The following is a 20309-nucleotide window of genomic DNA, read 5'->3' as shown; positions in this document are numbered from 1 at the left end:
TAGTATTACATGGTGTATATGTGCCACATTTTCTATATCCAGCCTATCATTGATGGGTATTTGGGTTGGTCCCAAGTCTTTGCTATTGTGAATAGTGCTGCAATAAACATACGTATGCATGTGTCTTTATAGTAGAATGATTTATAATCCTTTGGGTATATACCCAGTAATGGGATTGCTGGGTCAAATGGTATTTCTGGTTCTAGATCCTTGAGGAGTCGCCACACTGTCTTCCACAATGGTTAAGTTAATTCACACTCCCACCAACAGTGTAAAAGCATTCCTATTTCTCCACATCCTCTCCAGCATCTGTTGTTTCCTGACTTTTTAATGATTGCCATTCTAACTGACGTGAGATGGTAACTCATTGTGGGTTTGTTTTTTTTTAATACTTTAAGTTCTAGGGTACATGTGTACAACGTGCAGGTTTGTCACATATGTATACATGTGCCATGTTGGTGTGCTGCACCCATTAACTCATCATTTAACATTAGGTATATCTCCTAATGCTATCCCTCCTCCCTCCCCCCAATTGTGGTTTTGATTTGCATTTCTCTAATGGCCAGTGATGATGAGCCTTGAATAAACATTGAGTCTAGAGGGAAGCAGGTGTAGAACCTGCCTTAATCTGATTACTGTTTTATCATGTATTGTCTTAGTTCTGACATAAACCCCTTTAACTTCTAGTACTTTTGTAATCTCTCTGTACAGAATCAGAATAAAAGAAGATTGTAGCCCCTATTATTAATTTTGCTTTACAGAAATTCTGTTTTTTTGGGGAGTTCCCTTCCGCCTCTTTTTTTTTCTACTTTTTTGTTTTCTTTGAGGGCTTCATATAATTTTGCAAAGTATTTTCAGAAATATATTCTAATGTAGATGACTGCGGAGCTGTAATATTAATTGAGAACCTGATGCCATGCTAGGTGCTATAGTTCAAAAATGAGAAAGACAGTTTTTGTTTTTCAGAAGCTTGTAGTCCAGTTGGAAAGATAAATACATAAACAAAAATCTTTCCATACAGTATGGTGAGTACAGAGATAAAGGCATGAATACGGTGTTTTGAGGGCGTTCAAGGGGCATCTAATGCTGGGGCAATGGTTGGAAAGGGTAAGAGGGAAGGGATGAGTGTTGGGTGTCCCTGCCTAGGTTTAAATGACAGGTGAAGCAGGCAAAGACTGGCACCAAGTACCTTCCCAGTACAGTCAGACAGCTTGAGGAAAGGTGTAAAGATGGGGGGCAGCATGGGGCTCAGGACAACTCCTTGCTGTCTGTCAGTGCTGTGATGACCTCTGTCAGAATTCAAGCTGGGGAAAGGTGGGTGGTGAGGGGAGCAGAAATAGGCAGGAGACCATTCACTGAAGGCTTGTATGCCAACGTGGGAACTTTTAGTCTTCTTTAGAGGCGATAGAAACATTGAGAGGGTCGCTGGGCACGATGGCTCACGCCTATAATCCCAGCACTTTGGGAGGCCAAGTGGGTGGATCACCTGAGGTCAGGAGTTTGAGACTAGCCTGGATGAAATGAGGAAACCCCGTCCTTACTAAAAGTACAAAACCTAGCTGGACATGGTGGTGTGCACCTGTAGTCCCAGCTACTTGGGAGGCTGAGACACGAGAATTGCTTGAACCCGGGAGGAGGTTGCAGTGAACCATCATGCCACTGCAGTCCAGCCAGGGTGAGACAGAGCAAGACTCCGCCTCCAGGAAAAAAAGAAAAGAAAAGAAACTTTGAGAGGGTTTTAATCAGGGGAGGTGGTGTATGATTTGATCTCTGTTTTAGATCAACCATTCTGAGCGCCCCGTGAAGAGTGGGTTCAAGAGGGCCACAGATGGGGCACAAGGACCAGTTGGGCTGTTGCCATAGTCCCTGGGAGCAATCATGAGATTGTGAAGAGTCAGTTTAATTTGTGGATTAGGAATTTAGAACCTGGAGTCAGGCTTCCTGGAATCTTGTGTTCATTATGAGATGTGTGACTTGACAAGTTAACTTCTGGGTACTTCAGTTTTCTCCTTTTAAAAATTGGGACTAACAATTATAACAGCCTTAGGGCCGATGAGAAGATTAAATTAGTTACTGTCAGTAATGCACCTAAAGCAGTGCCTTATAGATAGATGATAAACATACAGTAAGTAACTCCTATTATGTTGACTTTAGATGGTGGTGCCACAACATGAAAAAGGAAATGTAAGTGTCAGAAGTGATCTAGGCATGATAGAGTAACACTAAGAGAGAAAAGTTACCAGCTCCTGTATGCCACTAGAAGACTTCGAATGAATAGTCTTTGTTTTTCAAGTTTTTTATTTTTTTATTTTTATTTTTACTTAAGACAGAATTCCACTCTTGTTGCCCAGGCTGGAGTACAGTGGCACCATCTTGGCTCACTGCCACCTCTGCCTCCCGGGTTCAAGTGATTCTCCTGCCTCAGCCTCCCGAGTAGCTGGGACTACAGGCACCCGCCACCACGCCCAGCTAATTTTTATGTTTTTAGAAGAAATGGGGTTTCACAATTTCGGCCAGGCTGGTGTCGAACTGCTGGTCTCGAACTCCTGACCTAAAGTGGTCCACACACCTTGTCCTCCCAAAGTGCTGGGATTACAGGCGTGAGTCACCACACCCTGCCCTGTTTTTCAAGTTTAATAAATCAGGCAGCAGTCAGCTTTGTCTAACCATGATGATGGGAGAAGAGCATGAAGGAATGAACCACTGTTAGTTTCTTAGTCTCACCTCAGGTGATGTTTCAAACCCTTCTCCCATGGAGTCTTCTCAAGGAAACAGTTGCAATACAATATGATTAAATGATAGTTTTGATTCGTCTTTTGCTAGTCACCCTTGTTAAAGGTGCTTGTTAACAGTGGAATGATGAAAAATTGGCCACAAAACTGGAACGCAGTGTTCTAGATAATATACACTGATTGGGCCGGCCGCGGTGGTTCATGCTTTTAATCCCAGCATTTTGGGAGGCCAAGGCGGGCGGATCATGAGGTCAGGAGATCGAGACCATCCTGGCTAACATGGTGAAACCCCATCTCTACTAAAAGTACAAAAAATTAGCTGGGCATGGTGGCAGGTGCTAGTAGTCCCAGCTGTTTGGGAGGCTGAGGCAGGAGAATCGCTTGAACCCAGGAGGCGGAGGTTGCAGTGAGCCAAGATCACGCCACTGCACTCCAGCCTGGGTGACAAAGCGAGACTTCGTCTCAAAAAAAGAAAAAAATACACTGATTAAAAAGTTCTAGAAAGTTGACTTCTCTCACTTGGAACAGTTTTTCTAGCTTGGTTTTGTTTTTCCGCTGGGGTGAGAGTAGAGTGTCCCTGTGCTGCTGCTTCATGTTGAGCTCTCCTTTGGAGACAACAAATGAGAATGTTTGTGTGTCTCTACAGGGCTCGCCTATTTAGTCATTGTAGAAGCTTAAGGAAGTCTTCAAGTTTGAGACTGTACATCGCTGCTTTATGTAGTTTAGATGTTTCACTAGTAAGTTGTTCAGAGGGTGCATTAAGAGATACCTAGAGAAATAATTTGTTTTCTCTGTCAGCTTTCTGTGAGAAATAATTATCAGGAGTAAGTCAGTCTTTGATGTGTCGTTTTATGGCTTACATTATACAGCAACATCTGATAATGACTAGACGGGGTATAGGCTCACACCTATAATCTCAGCACTTTGGGAGGCCGAGGAGGGTGGATCACCTGAGGTCAGGAGTTTGAGACCAGCCTGGCCAACATAGTGAAACCCCATCTCTACTAGGTATACACAAATTAGCTGGGCGTAGTGGCAGATGCCTGTAATCCCAGCTTCTCGGGGGGCCGAGGGAGGAGAATAGCTTGAACCCAGGAGGAGGAGGTTGCAGAGAGTTGAGATCGCACCCCTGCACTCCAGCCTGGGTGACAGAGTGAGACTCCATCTCAAAAAAAATTTCTTTTTAAATTGACTGGATATTATTAAATTAGTTTTCAAAGTTAATTTTCAAGGTAATTTTACATGTTTTTCTATTTCTCAAAACAATATTATGAGATACATAGGATTGATGCTATCTTCTCTATTTGAGGTTAAGAGATTGAGGCTCTGAGAGGTTAAGCATTCTCAGAGTTGTACAGTTAGTGCTGGTGATAGGAAGATTCCTAGTCACAGTTGATATAATGGATTGGAAGCAGCATACAATCCAATAGGCCTGGATTTGAATTCTCACTCTGTCATCTTTTTAGTTGAGTCATCTTTCACACACTGTTCACCTCCCTGAGCCTATTTGTTTATAAAAAATGGATGATTATATACATAAGGCTGTTGTGAAGGTAAATAGAAACTGCGTGTCAAGCACCTGCCATAATGCCTAGTCATTAATACATGTGCAAGCATTCATTACCACTCCTCTCTTTTTAATTGAATGCAACTAAAAGGAGATACTAAACATGTAAAACGTTGTCACCAATTTGCCTGCATTTTGGAAGCCTGTTTTAAGTCTTAAGTATTTTTATTATGTAGGTAGTTATCATAGAAACGTGCCAGTTTTATCTTTCGAGATCTGGAAATACAAGTCAATTAAGTAACAGTATGGGCCAGTTGGGAGGAAGTAGCCATGAACTGGGAAGGGTTCTGAGTTTTACTTCTGTTTGTTGCTAGCCAAGTAATTTTATAACCCTGGGCATTGTCACTATCTCTTCTCTTGCCTGTGAAATGATATGTAGGAGAATACTTGGGCATCATAGGAATTGCTGTTGATTTAAAAATGAATTTGCCGTCCTATCTAGGAGCTCATGTTTTCTGCTTACTGAAAAGCCTAGTAAGAGCTTTTCTTTCATGTACTGCTTCCTGCCCCCTCCCCATACAACTAATCTAGGGATTTGGTGAAAGGATAGAAAGGATTTTTACTCTCTAGCATTTAGTAAATATTCTGTTCATTATCTTGGATTTGAACTAATGCCTATTAAGGAGGTAAATTCTCTTTAAGTTTTTTATTTATCTGATCATGTATAATAGGATATTTGTTAAACCTAAAAACTCTCTTTGCCTCCTCAATAATGATACTGATCTTTCATTTTTATTGGAATTTTTTTTTAAAGCTGCTATACTGAATAAGTAATACCTCTTTAGTAATATGGAATTTATGATTGATTTGAAAGAAAGTCTTAACCTGTATATTTAAAAGAGTATAGAAGTTTATAGGGTATATAACAAGCTGGTAGATTAGTATACTACTGCAAGTTCCTAGATGGTGTAATGCTAGGAACAAAGCTAAGATGAAGGGTAAATAGCTAATTTCTTTAATTTTGCTTCCTACAAAATATGAGAGAATAGTTGTAAATTGTCCTTTTGGTTGCATATTTCTATATCTTTTCATGTGTTTGACCATGTTTTAGCCCCATCCTAGGTACTGTGGAAGATACAAAGACATGGGAAGTACCTGCCCTCAAAGAGTTTATCTTCTATTTGAGAGTTTAAAAGTTTAGGGAAAGAACACCTATATGATGATTAGGTATAAATAAAGTACAGAAGTTCCAAATACATGTGTATATAGAAGACTGCTTTTAGAAAGTCCTCTCTAGGCCGGGCGCTGTGGCTCACGCCTGTAATCCCAACACTTTTGGAGGCCAAGGGGGGCGGATCACCTGAGATCAGGAGTTTGAGACCAGCCTGACCAACATGGAGAAACCCCGTCTCTACTAAAAATACAAAATTAGCCAGCATGGTGGCGCATGCCTGTAATCCCACCTACTCAGGAGGCTGAGGCAGGAGAATTGCTTGAACCCGGGAGGCGGAGGTTGCAGTGAGCCAAGATCCCGCCACTGCACTCCAGCCTGGCGACAGAGAGAGACTCTGTCTCAAAAAAAAAAAAAAAAAGAAAGAAAATCCTGTCTAAAAATTCATCGTATAAATAGAATTCTAAATGTGTGAATGTTGGCATAATCAAAATTTGAATTTTGACTAAAATTTAAGATTTTTTATGCCTTTATGAAATTATGTATTTATGAGACTTTTTTCAAAAAGAAACTGATTATTCCATTTTGAATCTTGACACCCCTTGAGAAAACTCTAAAATACTCATACTTACTTATTGTTTCTATTGCTTTTTTTATTAGGTTTTTTTGCAGTTCAGATTCTACTGACTGTGTATCAAACAAAGTGAGCATCCAGCCTCTGGATGAAACTGCTGTCACAGATAAAGAGAACAATCTGCATGAATCAGAGTATGGAGACCAAGAAGGCAAGAGACTGGTTGACACAGATGTAGCACGTAATTCAAGTGATGACATTCCGAATAATCATATTCCAGGTGATCATATTCCAGACAAGGCAACAGTGTTTACAGATGAAGAGTCCTACTCTTTTAAGAGCAGCAAATTTACAAGGACCATTTCACCACCCACTTTGGGAACACTAAGAAGTTGTTTTAGTTGGTCTGGAGGTCTTGGAGATTTTTCAAGAACGCCGAGCCCCTCTCCAAGCACAGCATTGCAGCAATTCCGAAGAAAGAGCGATTCCCCCACCTCTTTGCCTGAGAATAATATGTCTGATGTGTCGCAGTTAAAGAGCGAGGAGTCCAGTGACGATGAGTCTCATCCCTTACGAGAAGGGGCATGTTCTTCACAGTCCCAGGAAAGTGGAGAATTCTCACTGCAGAGTTCAAATGCATCAAAGCTTTCTCAGTGCTCTAGTAAGGACTCTGATTCAGAGGTAAGTCAAATCCTGAAGGCTTTGTTTTCAAATTTATATGTAAGAAAAAATAGGTTGTTGCTCAAATTGAGGAAATTTTTCCTACATGTAAATGACGAGCTATATTAATTTTTTTCATTCTAAATTCTACTGTGCAGAAAGTTCACATTTTATTCATTTGAAGGACTTCTCTGTATCTTTCACATTTTAAACTGCAATACATTTAAATTAACTCTGTATATTTCCTGAATCACTGTATGTTCCATTGGTGAGTATCTCAAGGTGTGCCACAGTTAAACCCGAGGCAGAGTGATAATCTGTGAAATGAAAAATTATTATCAATTTACTGTGTAAATCCTTAATATGCTCTTGAATTCAGATAACATTTAAGACCTTGTAAGGGGCCAGGTGCGATGGCTCATGCCTGTAATCCCAGCACTTTGGGAGGCCGAGGCGAGCGGATCACTTGAGGTCAGGAGTTTGAGACCAGCCTGGCCAGCATGGTGAAACCCTGTCTCTCCTAAAAATACAAAAATCTTAGGCAGGCATGGTGGTTGGCACCTGTGATCGCAGCTGTTCGGGAGGCTGAGGCAGGGTAATTGTTTGAACCTCGGAGGCGGAGGTTGCAGTGAGCCGAGATAGAGCCACTGCACTCCAGCCTGGGGGACAGAGCAAGACTGTCTCAAAAAAAAAAGAAAAAAAGAAAAAAAAAAGAGACCTTATAAGGAAATAACCCTGTTAATGCAATGGTATCCATCTTAAGGTTTAGTACTTCAGAGACGTATTTTCATTTACTCTTCTTATTCCTTCTAAATTTCTCCTTATGATGAAACAAAACAGTAATACAGGTGTGCATACTGGTCTAGAAGACTGTCTGTTTCTCTTCCTATGAACCTCCGTCTTTATCTCGTCTTTTTCATTTCTGCTTCATACTACATCTTCTCTTACTGCCACTTGGGTACCACGGCAGTGGCTATCTTGAACATCTTTCATAAAAACATCACTGTCAATTTGTGAGGATATTAAGTCTGCTGAGCTCCTTTGGGGTTATCTTTTTTATATTTCCAGCATGCATCTTACTATTTCATTTACTTTAGAAGCGTTTAGCCATGTTTTCCTGAGAAGCCTTATCAGTTCACACTGTAGGCTGGTAGAACTCCACATTTTGTCTTCTGGGCTAACCTTTTTTTATATACTAATGGTTATAGAAATGTGAATCCTCCTCCCCTAGCCATGCCCCCCCTGAAAATAAACGAACTAAACAAAACTAGGAATAATTCATTAAGTCCTCTCTCTTGCTGCCAGATGTAGTAAACTCCTACTAGAATAGTTAATTCTCAAAGAATTTGATGCTGACAGTTGACATGAAAATCATATAATCTTTTTTTGATGGAGAAAATGTTTCAGAAAGCTGTGAAACATTGGGGCATCATTTTGAATATCAGTTTTTATCCTATAGTTCAGAAGAAAATGCTTCAATATTCGAGCCTTCTGTTGGTAGTTCACTGTGAAAAACAACAACCGTAGATTCTGTGTTGAGTTCATTGACCATATTTGAGGTTGAAGTCTTCTTAGGACCTTCCTTGTGATCTTCAGGAAGTGATTTAGCCCAGAGTCACCAATACTGTTAGCTATGAGCAAAGAATGTTAGAGTTTCTGTAAGGTATAATACAAGTTAATGGAGTGCTTTTCACTATTGGGTTTTTTATTGCTCTTTTTTTTTTGTTGTTTTTTTGTTTTTTAAGTCTGCTCTGTTGCCTAGGCTGGATTGCAGTGGTACAATCTCGGCTCACTGCAACCTCCACCTCCCGAGTTCAAGCGATTCTCCCACCTCAGCCTCCCAAGTAGCTGGGACAACAGGCGTGTGCCACCATGCCTGGCTAATTTTTGTATTTTTAGTAGAGACAGGATTTCACCATGTTGGCCAGGCTGGTCTCGAACTCCTGACCTCACGTGATCTACCCACCCACCTTGGCCTCCCAAAGTGCTGGGATTACAGGCATGAGCCACCGCCCTGGCCTTATTGTCCTCTTTTATTTGACTTTCATGGGAATGCAGATTATAAGAGAACTCTCCATCTATAGAAAAGTCTTATCTGATAGAATTGGGGGCAGAAAGGTCTGAAAGTCATTGCTAAAGGTGAAGTGCGTTTAATACAATGCTACTCCGCTTGAAAGTGGATGCGTTTTTTTCTTTTTAAAGTTGAACGTGTTACATGATTAAAAGAAGGGATGGAGCTGCACCAGTTCGACTTATTTTAGCTAGTAAGATGAAAAATTAACCACACGTGGGTAACGCAGCGTTTTTACAGTAGGAGACTCTTGTTTTATCTGACTCAGCATTTTGACATCCTCTTCTAACAGTTCAGAAAAGACTTTAATTTTAAATAGATATTTTATATACTTTACCTCTCCAGCTGAAACATCTTGTTAGCTTCTTCAATGAAATTGGCAAATATCATCCTTTCCATATTATTCATTTTCTTTTATTAATTCTATCCCATGTTCTTATTTATTTTCCATTTTGTTGAATATTGGTTTGTTGTCATAAAAATTCTACAGTAAAAATCTAATTTTATTTTATTTTTTGATCTGGGGACTCTAGGAATCTGATTGCAATATTAAGTTACTTGACAGTCAAAGTGACCAGACCTCCAAGCTACGTTTATCTCATTTCTCAAAAAAAGACACACCTCTAAGGAACAAGGTAAAACATTTATTTAATTTTTTTTTTAATTTCAGAAGCGGTGTATGCTTACAACTAGAAAATGAGAAATACAAGCAGAATTACAAATCAAAATACCTGTAGTCTCATTTATATAAAAATGTCTACTTTAAAACTTTATGCTTGACTGTAGGTGTTTAAGTTGTGAAACTTATTTTCTCTTGCAGTGTATATGAAAGATCACTTTCCATGTACTTTTAGTCATTAATGTAATGACTTTATAATATGCAATTGTATAGGTTTGGCCAATCCCCTTATTTTTGTCATTTACCCTAAATTTTTTTGCTCTAGCAAATAATACTGCAACCAAGATCTTGTGGATAAATATTTGAGGACATATTCTTGATTAGTTTGTAAGGATGAATTGCATGGAGTGGTATTACTGGTCCCAAGGCATGTATGATTTAACATTGATACATACTGCCAAAAGGCCTTCTAGAAACTGTGTACCCATGATAAACTAGGTTTGTTAAATCAAAATATATAAATATTTGTGTTACTACATAGTAAAGCATATTTTATATATTAAGCACGAATTAAAGCATATTTTATGTATTAAGTGTTCTTGTTCATCAGTATAAAAACACCATTTCCTAACTTAAAAGGTCATAAACAGGTCACAAAAGGAAAAGTACCAATGGTTGATTAATATATGTTTAACCTCATTTGTTTAACCATATGTTTAACCTCATTAGTAATCAAATAGTGCAAATTAAAATAATAAAATGGTTTCTTGCCTCTTCATATTTCAAAAAAATGTTTTTAATTATACTCTTTATGAGAGTATAGTGAGATAATCACATGTTTTAAAAAGTAAGTATTGGTCTGCCATTTCTAGAAAAAAATTTGAAAGAGTTCAAATAATTTAAACCAGTAAGTGCATTCTAGAACTTTAGCCTAAGGAAACATTGAGAATTTAAATACAAGAATACTTAATACTGCATTGGTTATAATAGTGAAAAATTGGAAATAATCTAAATAACAATAAAGGAGTGAGTTATTAAATAATCATTGGTTTTAGCTCTTACTGGTAGAAATATAGGTGAACTTTTTTCTGTTCTTTTTCTTGTGTTTTTCTACCATGAGCATATATTATGTTTCTAGTAGCATAAAAACTTTTTACTTTTTAAAATTTTAATAAATGGCCCTGCCTATCCATTTGAAAGAAGATGTAGTCTCACACAATATAAATGTAAATTCTACCGTAGTCAATATGGGTTGCTATAACAGAATACCAGAAACTGGATTTGCTTAAATGATAAATATTTATTTCTCACAGTTCTAGAGGCTGGGAAGTCCAAGGTCTGAGTGAGACCCCACTTCCTGGTTTGCAGACAGATGCCTTCTCGCTGTGTCCTTACATGGTAGAGGGAGAGAATATCTCTTTTGTACCTCTTCTTATAAGGGCACTAATCTCATTCGTGAGGGCTCTACTCTCATGATCTAATCACCTCTCAAAAATCCCACCATCACATTAGGAGTTAAGGGGTTAGGACTTCAATATGAATGTGAGGGAGACACAACATTCAGTCCACAGCAAATTCCAATACATTAAAGATACAAATATGAAATATGTAAATATGAGATTATTTTTTAAATTTTTGAGCAAGAAGTTTTTTGCAATCATATCTACTAACTTGAAAAGACATTCATTGTTAGTGAAAAGGAAAAATATGTTATTAACAATATGTATAGTGGTGTTTTTGTTTAAATACTTTAAAATATTCATGTACACACTTGCATGTTTGTGGGGTCATATTAAGAAGTCTGGAAAGATACATGCAGAATTATTTACAATGATGGATAGAACTGGAGATGTAGAAAGTACTTTTCCTAAAGGAGTTATGTCTAGATAGTAAACCATCATATTATTATTATTATTATTCTCAGACATTTGTATTGTCAGGGATTTAACTACCACTTCTGTTTTGGTGACCCTCCAGGTGAGCTCTCCCTGATACCCATCTTTAATACCTAAAATCAAACTCGTGTCTTTTACCTCTATTTCTTCTCAGAACGTTTTTTGTTTTATCTATTAAATAAAATTATATTATCTGCCACTTAGTTTCAAAATCCTAAGGTTGTCCTTTTTCTTGATAACTGTCAGTTTGATCCTTCTACAGCAGTTAGAGAAAAACAACCAAACATCGATACCTCTCCAAATTCTAACGTTTATTTCTTTGCCTTCTTTTTTCTCCCTCACTTTTTCCCCATCACAACACATATTTAAGGATTTCATCTTTACTGTGTGAACCTTTATTTTGTTTTAACTTTTTCATTCTTCCTACACACACTGCCAGATTCATATTGTAAACCTTTTTTAATATACCTCATTCTTACTATCTTAAGAAACAATAACAAAACTTCATTGTCTCCATTCTGTCCACAGGGTAAAAATCAACCCTTAGTAGAAACAGCCTAAATGTCAATTGAGGTTTGTTTAAGTAAGTTATGGCATATATATACAATGCAAGAACAGGCAACCTATTCAAAATAAATTCTATTTCCTGTGAACTGAAAAAAATCTCTAAGTTACATAATTAAGAGGAATCAAGATATATTAAGTGAGAAAAATGAAGTGCACAACAATGTGTACTATGCTGCCTGTGTGTGTGTGTGTGTGTGTGTGTGTGCGCACGCACGTGCACGTAAGTCAGTGGATGCACAGGAAGCTGGGAGCAGCAATTACCTCTGGAAAGGGAGGCAGCGAGAGAGATTCATTTTGCTCTCTGTTCCTTTACAAAAGAGAGAACTTTTAAATTTTATGCCAGGTTTACATATTACCGTTAAAATAATTTATGATGACTTCTGTAATAGACTTTTATAAATAGCACATTTTTACCATTGCTCATGGGTTATTTTGTTCTTATGTATAAAGAATAGTTTGGCTGTGCGTGGTGGCTCATGCCTGTAATCCCAGCACTTCGGGAGGCTGAGGCGAGCGGATCACAAGGTCAGGAGATCGAGACCATCCTGGCTAAAACGGTGAAACGCCGTCTCTACTAAAAATATAAAAAATTAGCCGGGCGTGGTGGCGGGTGCCTGTAGTCCCAGCTACTTGGGAGGCTGAGGCAGGAGAATGGTGTCAACCCGGGAGGTGGAGGTTGCAGTGAGCCGAGATCGCACCACTGCACTCCAGACTGGGCGACAGAGTGAGAGTCCATCTCAAAAAGTAAATAAATAAATAAATAAATAAAGAATAAAGAATAGCTTGAAATTAAAGTTAGTTGCTTTAACAGAATGGTCTTAAAATGGGTGTTTAATCTTCAGGTTCCTGGGCTATATAAGTCCAGTTCGGCAGACTCTCTTTCTACAACCAAGATCAAACCTCTAGGACCTGCCAGAGCCATTGGGCTGAGCAAGAAGCCGGCAAGCATCCAGAAGAGAAAGCATCATAATGCCGAGAACAAGCCGGGGTTACAGATCAAACTCAATGAGCTCTGGAAAAACTTTGGATTTAAAAAGTGAGTTGCCTTGTTTCTTATTCTGAAACAAGATAAACTGTTATTTTCTGTAATTTCCATCCCTTTCTCCCAACTCTTCCTAGTTTCGTATGAGTTTTTGTTTCTCTCACTATAAAATAATTATTTTTCTCTCTTCCCTTTAGCTAACTCTTTATACTTAATATCAATTTCTATACCTTCTTTTCATAAAAAGATGACAAACTAAAAACCAGTTTTCAGTCTGGTTTTGGAGTCTCTCTGATGTGAAGCAAATTGCTTTCCTAGGCCTTAAGTCTCTTGCCTTCCTTTTCTTATCTCTCAGGATTGTAAAGAGAATAAAATTTTATTTGGTTTTTTGTTTTTTGTTTTTTGTTTTTTTTGAGAGAGTTTTGCTCTTGTTACCCAGGCTGGAATGCAATGGTGCGATCTCCACTCACCGCAACCTCCGCCACCTGGGTTCAAGCAATTCTCCTGCCTCAGCCTCCCAAGTAGCTGGGATTACAGGCATGCACCACCACGCCTGGCTAATTTTGTATCTTTAATAGACACGAGGTTTCTCCATGTTGGTCAGGCTAGTCTCGAACTCCCAACCTCAGGTGATCCGCCCGCCACGGCCTCCCAAAGTGCTGGGATTACAGGCGTAAGCCACCACGGCCAGACAAGAATAAAATTTTAAAGAAGGGGTAGAAATACAGTGCAATATCATACTTCTCTAATTTATCACATCTAAAATGGGGAGACTCATTGAGCTTATATGATGAATTTGCCAGATTTGCAGTGTATGTGGCCAGCACTGTTTTAAAAGAATTCATCTTCTATATAGTTAAATTTTTGTTAACCATAATACTTCCTTCTGTTAGACCACAAAATTAGCCACAGAGTAGCATTACCTTACAGCTATTTTCTTGTTCTCAATAAAAGAAATGTGCTGTTTAATAAAAGTTTTTTTTTAATTATATGGAATGATAGGATTAAACCTTACCTAGTAGAAATATTGTCATAGGTGAGGCGGTATGAGTGGGAAACACTTTGTAAATAAGTAAGTGCTGGACAATCGTTTCTTATTTTACATTGTGTGAAGTCTAGGATTAAACCATATGACAGCAGTTTTCAAACTTTTTCTTTTCAGGAATGCTTTATACTCTTAGAAATTATTAAAGGCCCCAAAACACTTTGGTTGATGTAGGTTATATTTGTCAACACTTAACCATCATAGAAATTGAAATAGACATTTAAAAATATCTATTTTAAAATAATGATAAGCCTATTACATGAATGTAGATAGTACATTTAAAAAATAAATAGCTATATTTTCCAAATCCCCCCAAAAGGTAAGAAAAGTGGCATGGCTTTACATTTCATTTTGCAAATCTTTACTATCTAGTTTGCAAATCTTTACTGTCTGGCTTAATAGAACTCAGCCGGATTCTTGTATCTGCTTCTACATTTGATCTGTTACGATTTGGTGTTTTGGTTGAGTATATGAAGGAAATAGACATATTTGTAGTTAGAAAATATATATTTTGATAGCCTTTTTAGATAGTGGTAAATTTTCTTTGCTGTTATGTCTAAATCCAACAACTTGTAGTTTCTTTAGGTCAGTGATAGTGTAGAATATGAAACCATATCAACTGACTTTTTGTACTCTGTGTTTTATTGCAGTCCACTGGTGTCCCTTTTTTCTGTTGCCTAGGCTGGAATGGCACAATCATGGCTCACTGTACCCTCGAGCTCCTGAGCTCAAGCAGTCCTCCTGCCTCAGCCTCTTGAGTAGCTGGGACTACAGGCTTGTGCCACCAGCCCCAGTTAATTATTTAAGTTGTTATTTGAGGTGTGAGCCACCTTGCCTGGCCTATGCTGGTGCACTTTTAATGCATCTTTTACATGTAACATCATGAGTTGGTCTTTTGGAAAATATTGGTTAATTGAGATGTACTTCCAAATATTGATATATTTTATTATACAATATAAGAAAAAAGTCACAATCAACAAAGCCTTTAATATTGGGAAACTGTTGTGTGGCAGATACGTTTTCCAAAATTTTAATTTTCATTTGAAAGCTTGAATTTTATCATTAGCAACAAATACTCTTAGTTGTTTTTCTTTAAAGTAACAGGCTCTCTTTGTTCATTTTATTTATTTGTTTATTTATTTATTTATTTTGAGACAGAGTCTCTCTTTGTCACCCAGGCTGGAGTGCAGTGGCACAATCTCAGCTCACTGCAGCCTCCGCCTCCTGGGTTCAAGTGATTCACCTGTCTCAGCCTCCTAAGTAGCTGGGATTACAGGCGCCTGCCACCATGCCTTACTAATTTTATATTTTTTGTAGAGATCGGGTTTCGCTGTGTTGGCCAGGCTGGTTTTGAACTCCTGACCTCAAGTGATCCACCTGCTTCAGCCTCCCAAAGTGCTGGGATTACAGACATGAGCCACCACGCCTGGCCCCTTTTTGTTCCAAATTTTAGAGAAGTCCCGAATGACCTTAGTGTCACACATGCTTTTACTTGAGGTAAACTATCATACTTCCATACACAATAGAAGTGTTTAGTTTGTGCTTTCCATTTTGTCACAGAATATTAAAAAGCATACCAAAGAATTGGCTCTGCGTGGTGGCATGTGGCTGTAGTCCCAGCTTCTCAGGAGGCTGAAGTGACAGAATTGCTTGAGCCCAGGAGGTGGAGGTTGCAGTGAACTGAGATTGCAGCACTGCACTCCAGCCAGAGTGCAACAGAACGAGACCTTGTCTCAAAAAAATTTAAAAAAAAATTTAAAGTATACCAAAGGGTTGAGATTTAATAAAATTAATGATTTGTACTGCTTCCATCAAGAACATTTTTGAGACTTTTTTTTAACTGCAAGTGCGCGGAGGTGGAGAATACAAATAGCCCTGGTATGACTCGTACGGTGTGATGCCACTGTCTTGATTCACACTGAGTTGTCAGCAGTTTCACTCTGTTCTGCTTTAGCAACATCCATGCAAGGGTCAGCACAGTGGAAAGGATGAACAAAGTCTGAATATTGTAAGAATAGTTTTGGTCTTGGAAACCGTTGAAAGGATCTTGGGACTCTCCAGGGGCTGTGGAACATGCTTTGAAAACTGTTGCTAGAGAGAAATTAAGGGTGCAACAGTATTCTTAAATACCTTTGAGAAAAAAAGATGTACTGGTATTTAATTTTTGTTGACAGGAGATAGAATTACCTGTAATATCTTCATAACAGGATTAATTTTTATAGATAGCTTCCTTCCAGAAAAGAAAGAGAAAACAACTGAGAGGGGAATAAAAGACAGGGCTTAGGCCAGGCACAGCGGCTCACGCCTGTAATCCCAGCACTTTGGGAGGCTGAGGCAGGCAGATCACTTGAGGTCAGGAGTTTGAGACCAGCCTGGCCAGCATGGTGAAACCCTATCTGTAGTAAAAATACAAAAATTAGCCAGGTATGGTGGTGCACACCTGTAGTTCCAGCTACTCTGGCTGAGGCAAGATAATCGCTTGAACCCAGGAGTTGGAGGTTGCAGTGAGCCAAGATCATGCCACTGCACTCCAGCCTGGGTGACAGAGCGAGACCATCTCAAAAAAGAAAAAAAAAAAAAAAGATAGGATTTAACCAGGGCTTAACCATTTGTTCCTGCTTCACTTATATTAGTTCTTAACCAGACTTGAGAAGGGCACTAAGGAGAAAAGAATTAAAGTATTGGAATCATTCTACCTTAGCTAATATATCTAGTGGTGGCCCAGCACCTACACTGAATAGTGATTTTGAAAGCAAGAAGAGGCACTAAGAAGTGAGACTCAGAATGTATTGGGAGTGCTCACAGGAGAACCTGATTGTGTTATATAATGAATTGAAAGAGATCATACAGTAAAGGGTCTTATCCTCTTCATATCCCTCTATTTTGTCTAGGTAGAATATTTCTTCTCTAATAATCAATACCTTAAAAATACCAAATGTATTTTATTGTATTTTGCAGAGATTCCGAAAAGCTTCCTCCTTGTAAGAAACCCCTGTCCCCAGTCAGAGATAACATCCAACTAACTCCAGAAGCGGAAGAGGATATATTTAACAAACCTGAATGTGGCCGTGTTCAAAGAGCAATATTCCAGTAAATACAGACTGCTGCAAAGCTTTTGCCTGCAAGAGAATCTGATCAATTTGAAGTCCCTGTTTGGGAATGAGGCACTTATCAGCATGAAGAATTTTTTCTCATTCTGTGCCATTTTAAAAATAGAATACATTTTGTATATTAACTTTATAATTGGGTTGTGGTTTTTTTGCTCAGCTTTTTATATTTTTATAAGAAGCTAAATAGAAGAATAATTGTATCTCTGACAGGTTTTTGGAGGTTTTAGTGTTAATTGGGAAAATCCTCTGGAGTTTATAAAAGTCTACTCTAAATATTTCTGTAATGTTGTCAAGTAGAAAGATAGTAAATGGAGAAACTACAATCCTAGAGGAAATCACTGTGTTTCTCCAGGCTTTAAAGTTTTCCACTTGCCTTTCCCATCTGTCCTTCGGGGTTGAATTGAAAATAAAGTTGTTGAGATGGGAGGGGTAATTGGAAGGGTTAAAGATCATTACACAAATGAGACAGTGCTCTTTTATCCCTGAAGGGTTTGGTTGGATTATAGGTTGACACTGAAGGAAAATTTTCAGCCTCATATGAAAGGAAATACTTCTTATATCATTAATATTTTTAAACTTCAAAATAGCCTCAGTTTTAATATATATATTTTGAAGTATAGGCTAAAGCTTTCTTAACATGTATTTAAAACTAGTCCCCTAAACACTACATAAGATACTAAAGCTGCAAGGTCTGTGACACATACACTCTGCAAATAAATGGGCAGATACCTGGAAAGAGAACCAGCTGCACAAGTGAGGATCTGAAGTGACAGGAATTAAAGGAATTATAAAAGTTTTTGTGATATAGAGGATAAAGGAAAGAGAGCCAAAGTATTTATATTTTTGAGTGAGACTTGGTAGAGGACTCTAGGAAAATGAGATCAGAATGGAATAAAAGCTAACTAAAGCTATTACAAAATTAAAACCCAAAAAGGCCCAATCTGGAAAAGACCTAATCCAAAGAACAAAAGCAGATTTGAATTCTCCATGCATGTTTCCTGTTATAAAACAAATTAGGAATGTGAGTCAAACGTTGTCTACAAATATTTATCCCCTCACTCACTAAAAATGCTACTTAAATGACAGAAAAGGAATAAGACAAATCCACAAGGTTAACAGAATGGAAGAAGAGACATCAGGCAAGGAAACTGATGGATGAGTGGTAAGTGATTTCACAAAGAAATGATAATTGTCAGTGGCAGAAGACTAGAAGAGGTAAAAATCTGATAAGCTTGACAAATGGAGATATCCAGATTCCTCTAAAGCCAGAGGTGCAGAATAAGGCTGGAAATAGGATTGGTTTTGGAAATCTTTAAAAATAGTGTGGGAGAAAGGGCAGATGGCAGCAGTGCCATAGTTTTCAATCTCCAAATCACCATATAATAGCAACTGGATAGCAAAATAAAAATCCATGAGCAACATAAGTGGGTGAAGATAGCCACAAGACCACAAGCTGGCATTGGCATCAATTCAGGTGAAGCAGAGTGAGGAAACGGCATCTAATGGCCTGAGAACAGAACCTCAGGGTCATCACAGAAACAGCAGGCCAGGTTGAAAACAGCACTCAAGTGGGAGAGGCTTTGCCCATTTCAAAGGTGGGTGAGTCCAAGAGGCTTGTATTAAGGTCTGAAGGACTGAAGCAAGCTAGCCCCTAGAAAGTATTAGAACTGATTCGCTGAGTTCACCAATGTTCTCTTCTAGGACAGGGTTCCCCACAGAAGAGAAACTGCTGGGGTGAAACCAAATTGAAGAAGAGAAAGATGAAGAGAAGGTCCAAATACAAGTAGAATAGGGGATAGTCAACCAAAAGCTCTCAGCAGAATACTGGTTTTGAACACTTAGAAAGAAGCAGGGAAGTTCCCATGAATCATGCTTCCTTCTCAAAGTTTAGGAAATGGAATTTACTTAAGAAACTAAGGAAAGTTTTTAGATGAATCTCATACAAAGTTATTTTAATGAAAAGAAAGAGCAAAGATAAGATTTCTGGGCAATGAAGATCTATCAGAAAGGTCTACAGAGCAGAGCAAAACTAGTTCATTTAAAATGTGCTAAAAGATATTAGAAAAATGATATAAAATATGACAAATTTAGGATTACAAGAATCAGAAATAAGATAAACTCAGGAAAACACTGGAAATAAAAACATACCAGAGATGCAATATAAACACTATGGATAATTCCTTTAAAAAGAGGTAAAAATAAAAAGGAATTTAAAAAACCCAATTTTTGTTTAATTAGAAAATGACAAGGCCCAACATACAGATAATAGGAATTTGAAACAACAACAAAACCCTATAATCTTAGAAAATGTTTTATTTAAATATATAAAACAATATTTTAAAAGTGAACTCTGGTACCTAAGCAGCAGCTAACACCAGGACATAAATAATATAATACTTTAAACGGAGAAAACTTTTTGACTAGGCAAAACCAGGTGAAGTGAAAGATGATGATCAGACTTTCTTCACAATTATACTTTATGCCTGAAGAAAATGGATTGACCATTTTCGAGATACCCAAAGAAAAATGTGAGCTGAGGTTTTCATATCTAATAAAGTTATAAGCATAAAAGGCTGGTGCAAACTTATCCTACATAGAAAAATCTGGGAAATGGGAAATGTTGTTCCCTTAAGCTCTTTATCAGGAACATCAGAAAATGAGCTCCAGATAACCAAAATGACTAAAGAAATAGTGACAGACTGGTGGTGAATATTAAGCGTGTGTTGCTTATATAATTAAAACTAAGAGTTAAAGTATAGTATGTAAAAGCATATGCAAAAACATTTGGTTTAGCTAGTGGTAGGTAGTCTGATATTTTGGGACTGTGTGTAGACTGTGGAATAGAATAATTACTATTTATAGGATATTTGAAATCCTGTTTTCTTGAGAATCAGGGTCCTTTTTTTTTTTTTTTTCAAGATGGAGTCTCGCTGTGTCACAATCTCAGCTCACTGCAACCTCCGCCTCCCAGGTTCAAGCAATTCTGCCTCAGCCTCCCAAGGAGCTGAGATTACAGGTGTGTGCCACCATGCCCAGCTTCATTTTTGTATTTTTAGTAGAGATGGGGTTTCAACATGTTGGCCAGGCTGGTCTCTTAATCTCAGGTGATCCACCCACCTTGGCCTCCCAGAGTGCTGGGATTGCAGGCATAAGCCACTGCACCCAGCCTAGAACCAGGGATTTTAATGTGAGGAAAAGGAGATAGAGAATACAGAACATGTAATTTTTTGAAAAAAAAAAAAAAAAATCCTATGGCTATGAGTTTGAATTGGACGTAGTGGTATAAACTCATGAATGTATATGAATACATGTAGATATGTGTGAATATACACATTCATGAGTTTGTACCAGTATGTTCAATACAAATTCATAACTA

The 20309-nt window shown here is 38.1% G+C and overlaps 1 protein-coding gene across 3 annotated transcripts in view; it reads left to right on the top strand.

Moving 5' to 3' along the window:
- The window catches only part of EXO1 (exonuclease 1), a 41866-nt gene extending 24803 nt beyond the window's left edge, over window positions 1-17063 (top strand). For all 3 annotated transcript variants that reach the window (XM_055380413.2, XM_055380417.2, XM_031015511.3), the window contains exons 12-15: window positions 6071-6665; window positions 9249-9350; window positions 12639-12832; window positions 16782-17063. In XM_055380413.2, the coding sequence (XP_055236388.2) occupies window positions 6071-6665; window positions 9249-9350; window positions 12639-12832; window positions 16782-16917 (1027 nt within the window). In that variant the 3' untranslated portion in view covers window positions 16918-17063. The remainder of the gene's footprint in view (window positions 1-6070; window positions 6666-9248; window positions 9351-12638; window positions 12833-16781) is intronic.
- The last annotated feature ends 3246 nt before the right edge of the window (window positions 17064-20309 follow it).

The sequence above is a fragment of the Gorilla gorilla genome, chromosome 1 (genome assembly GCF_029281585.2).
Source record: "Gorilla gorilla gorilla isolate KB3781 chromosome 1, NHGRI_mGorGor1-v2.1_pri, whole genome shotgun sequence".
NCBI classification, from domain to species: domain Eukaryota; kingdom Metazoa; phylum Chordata; class Mammalia; order Primates; family Hominidae; genus Gorilla; species Gorilla gorilla.
The sequence above is the reverse complement of the archived record's forward strand: the minus strand, read 5'-3'. Positions and strand labels throughout refer to the sequence as shown.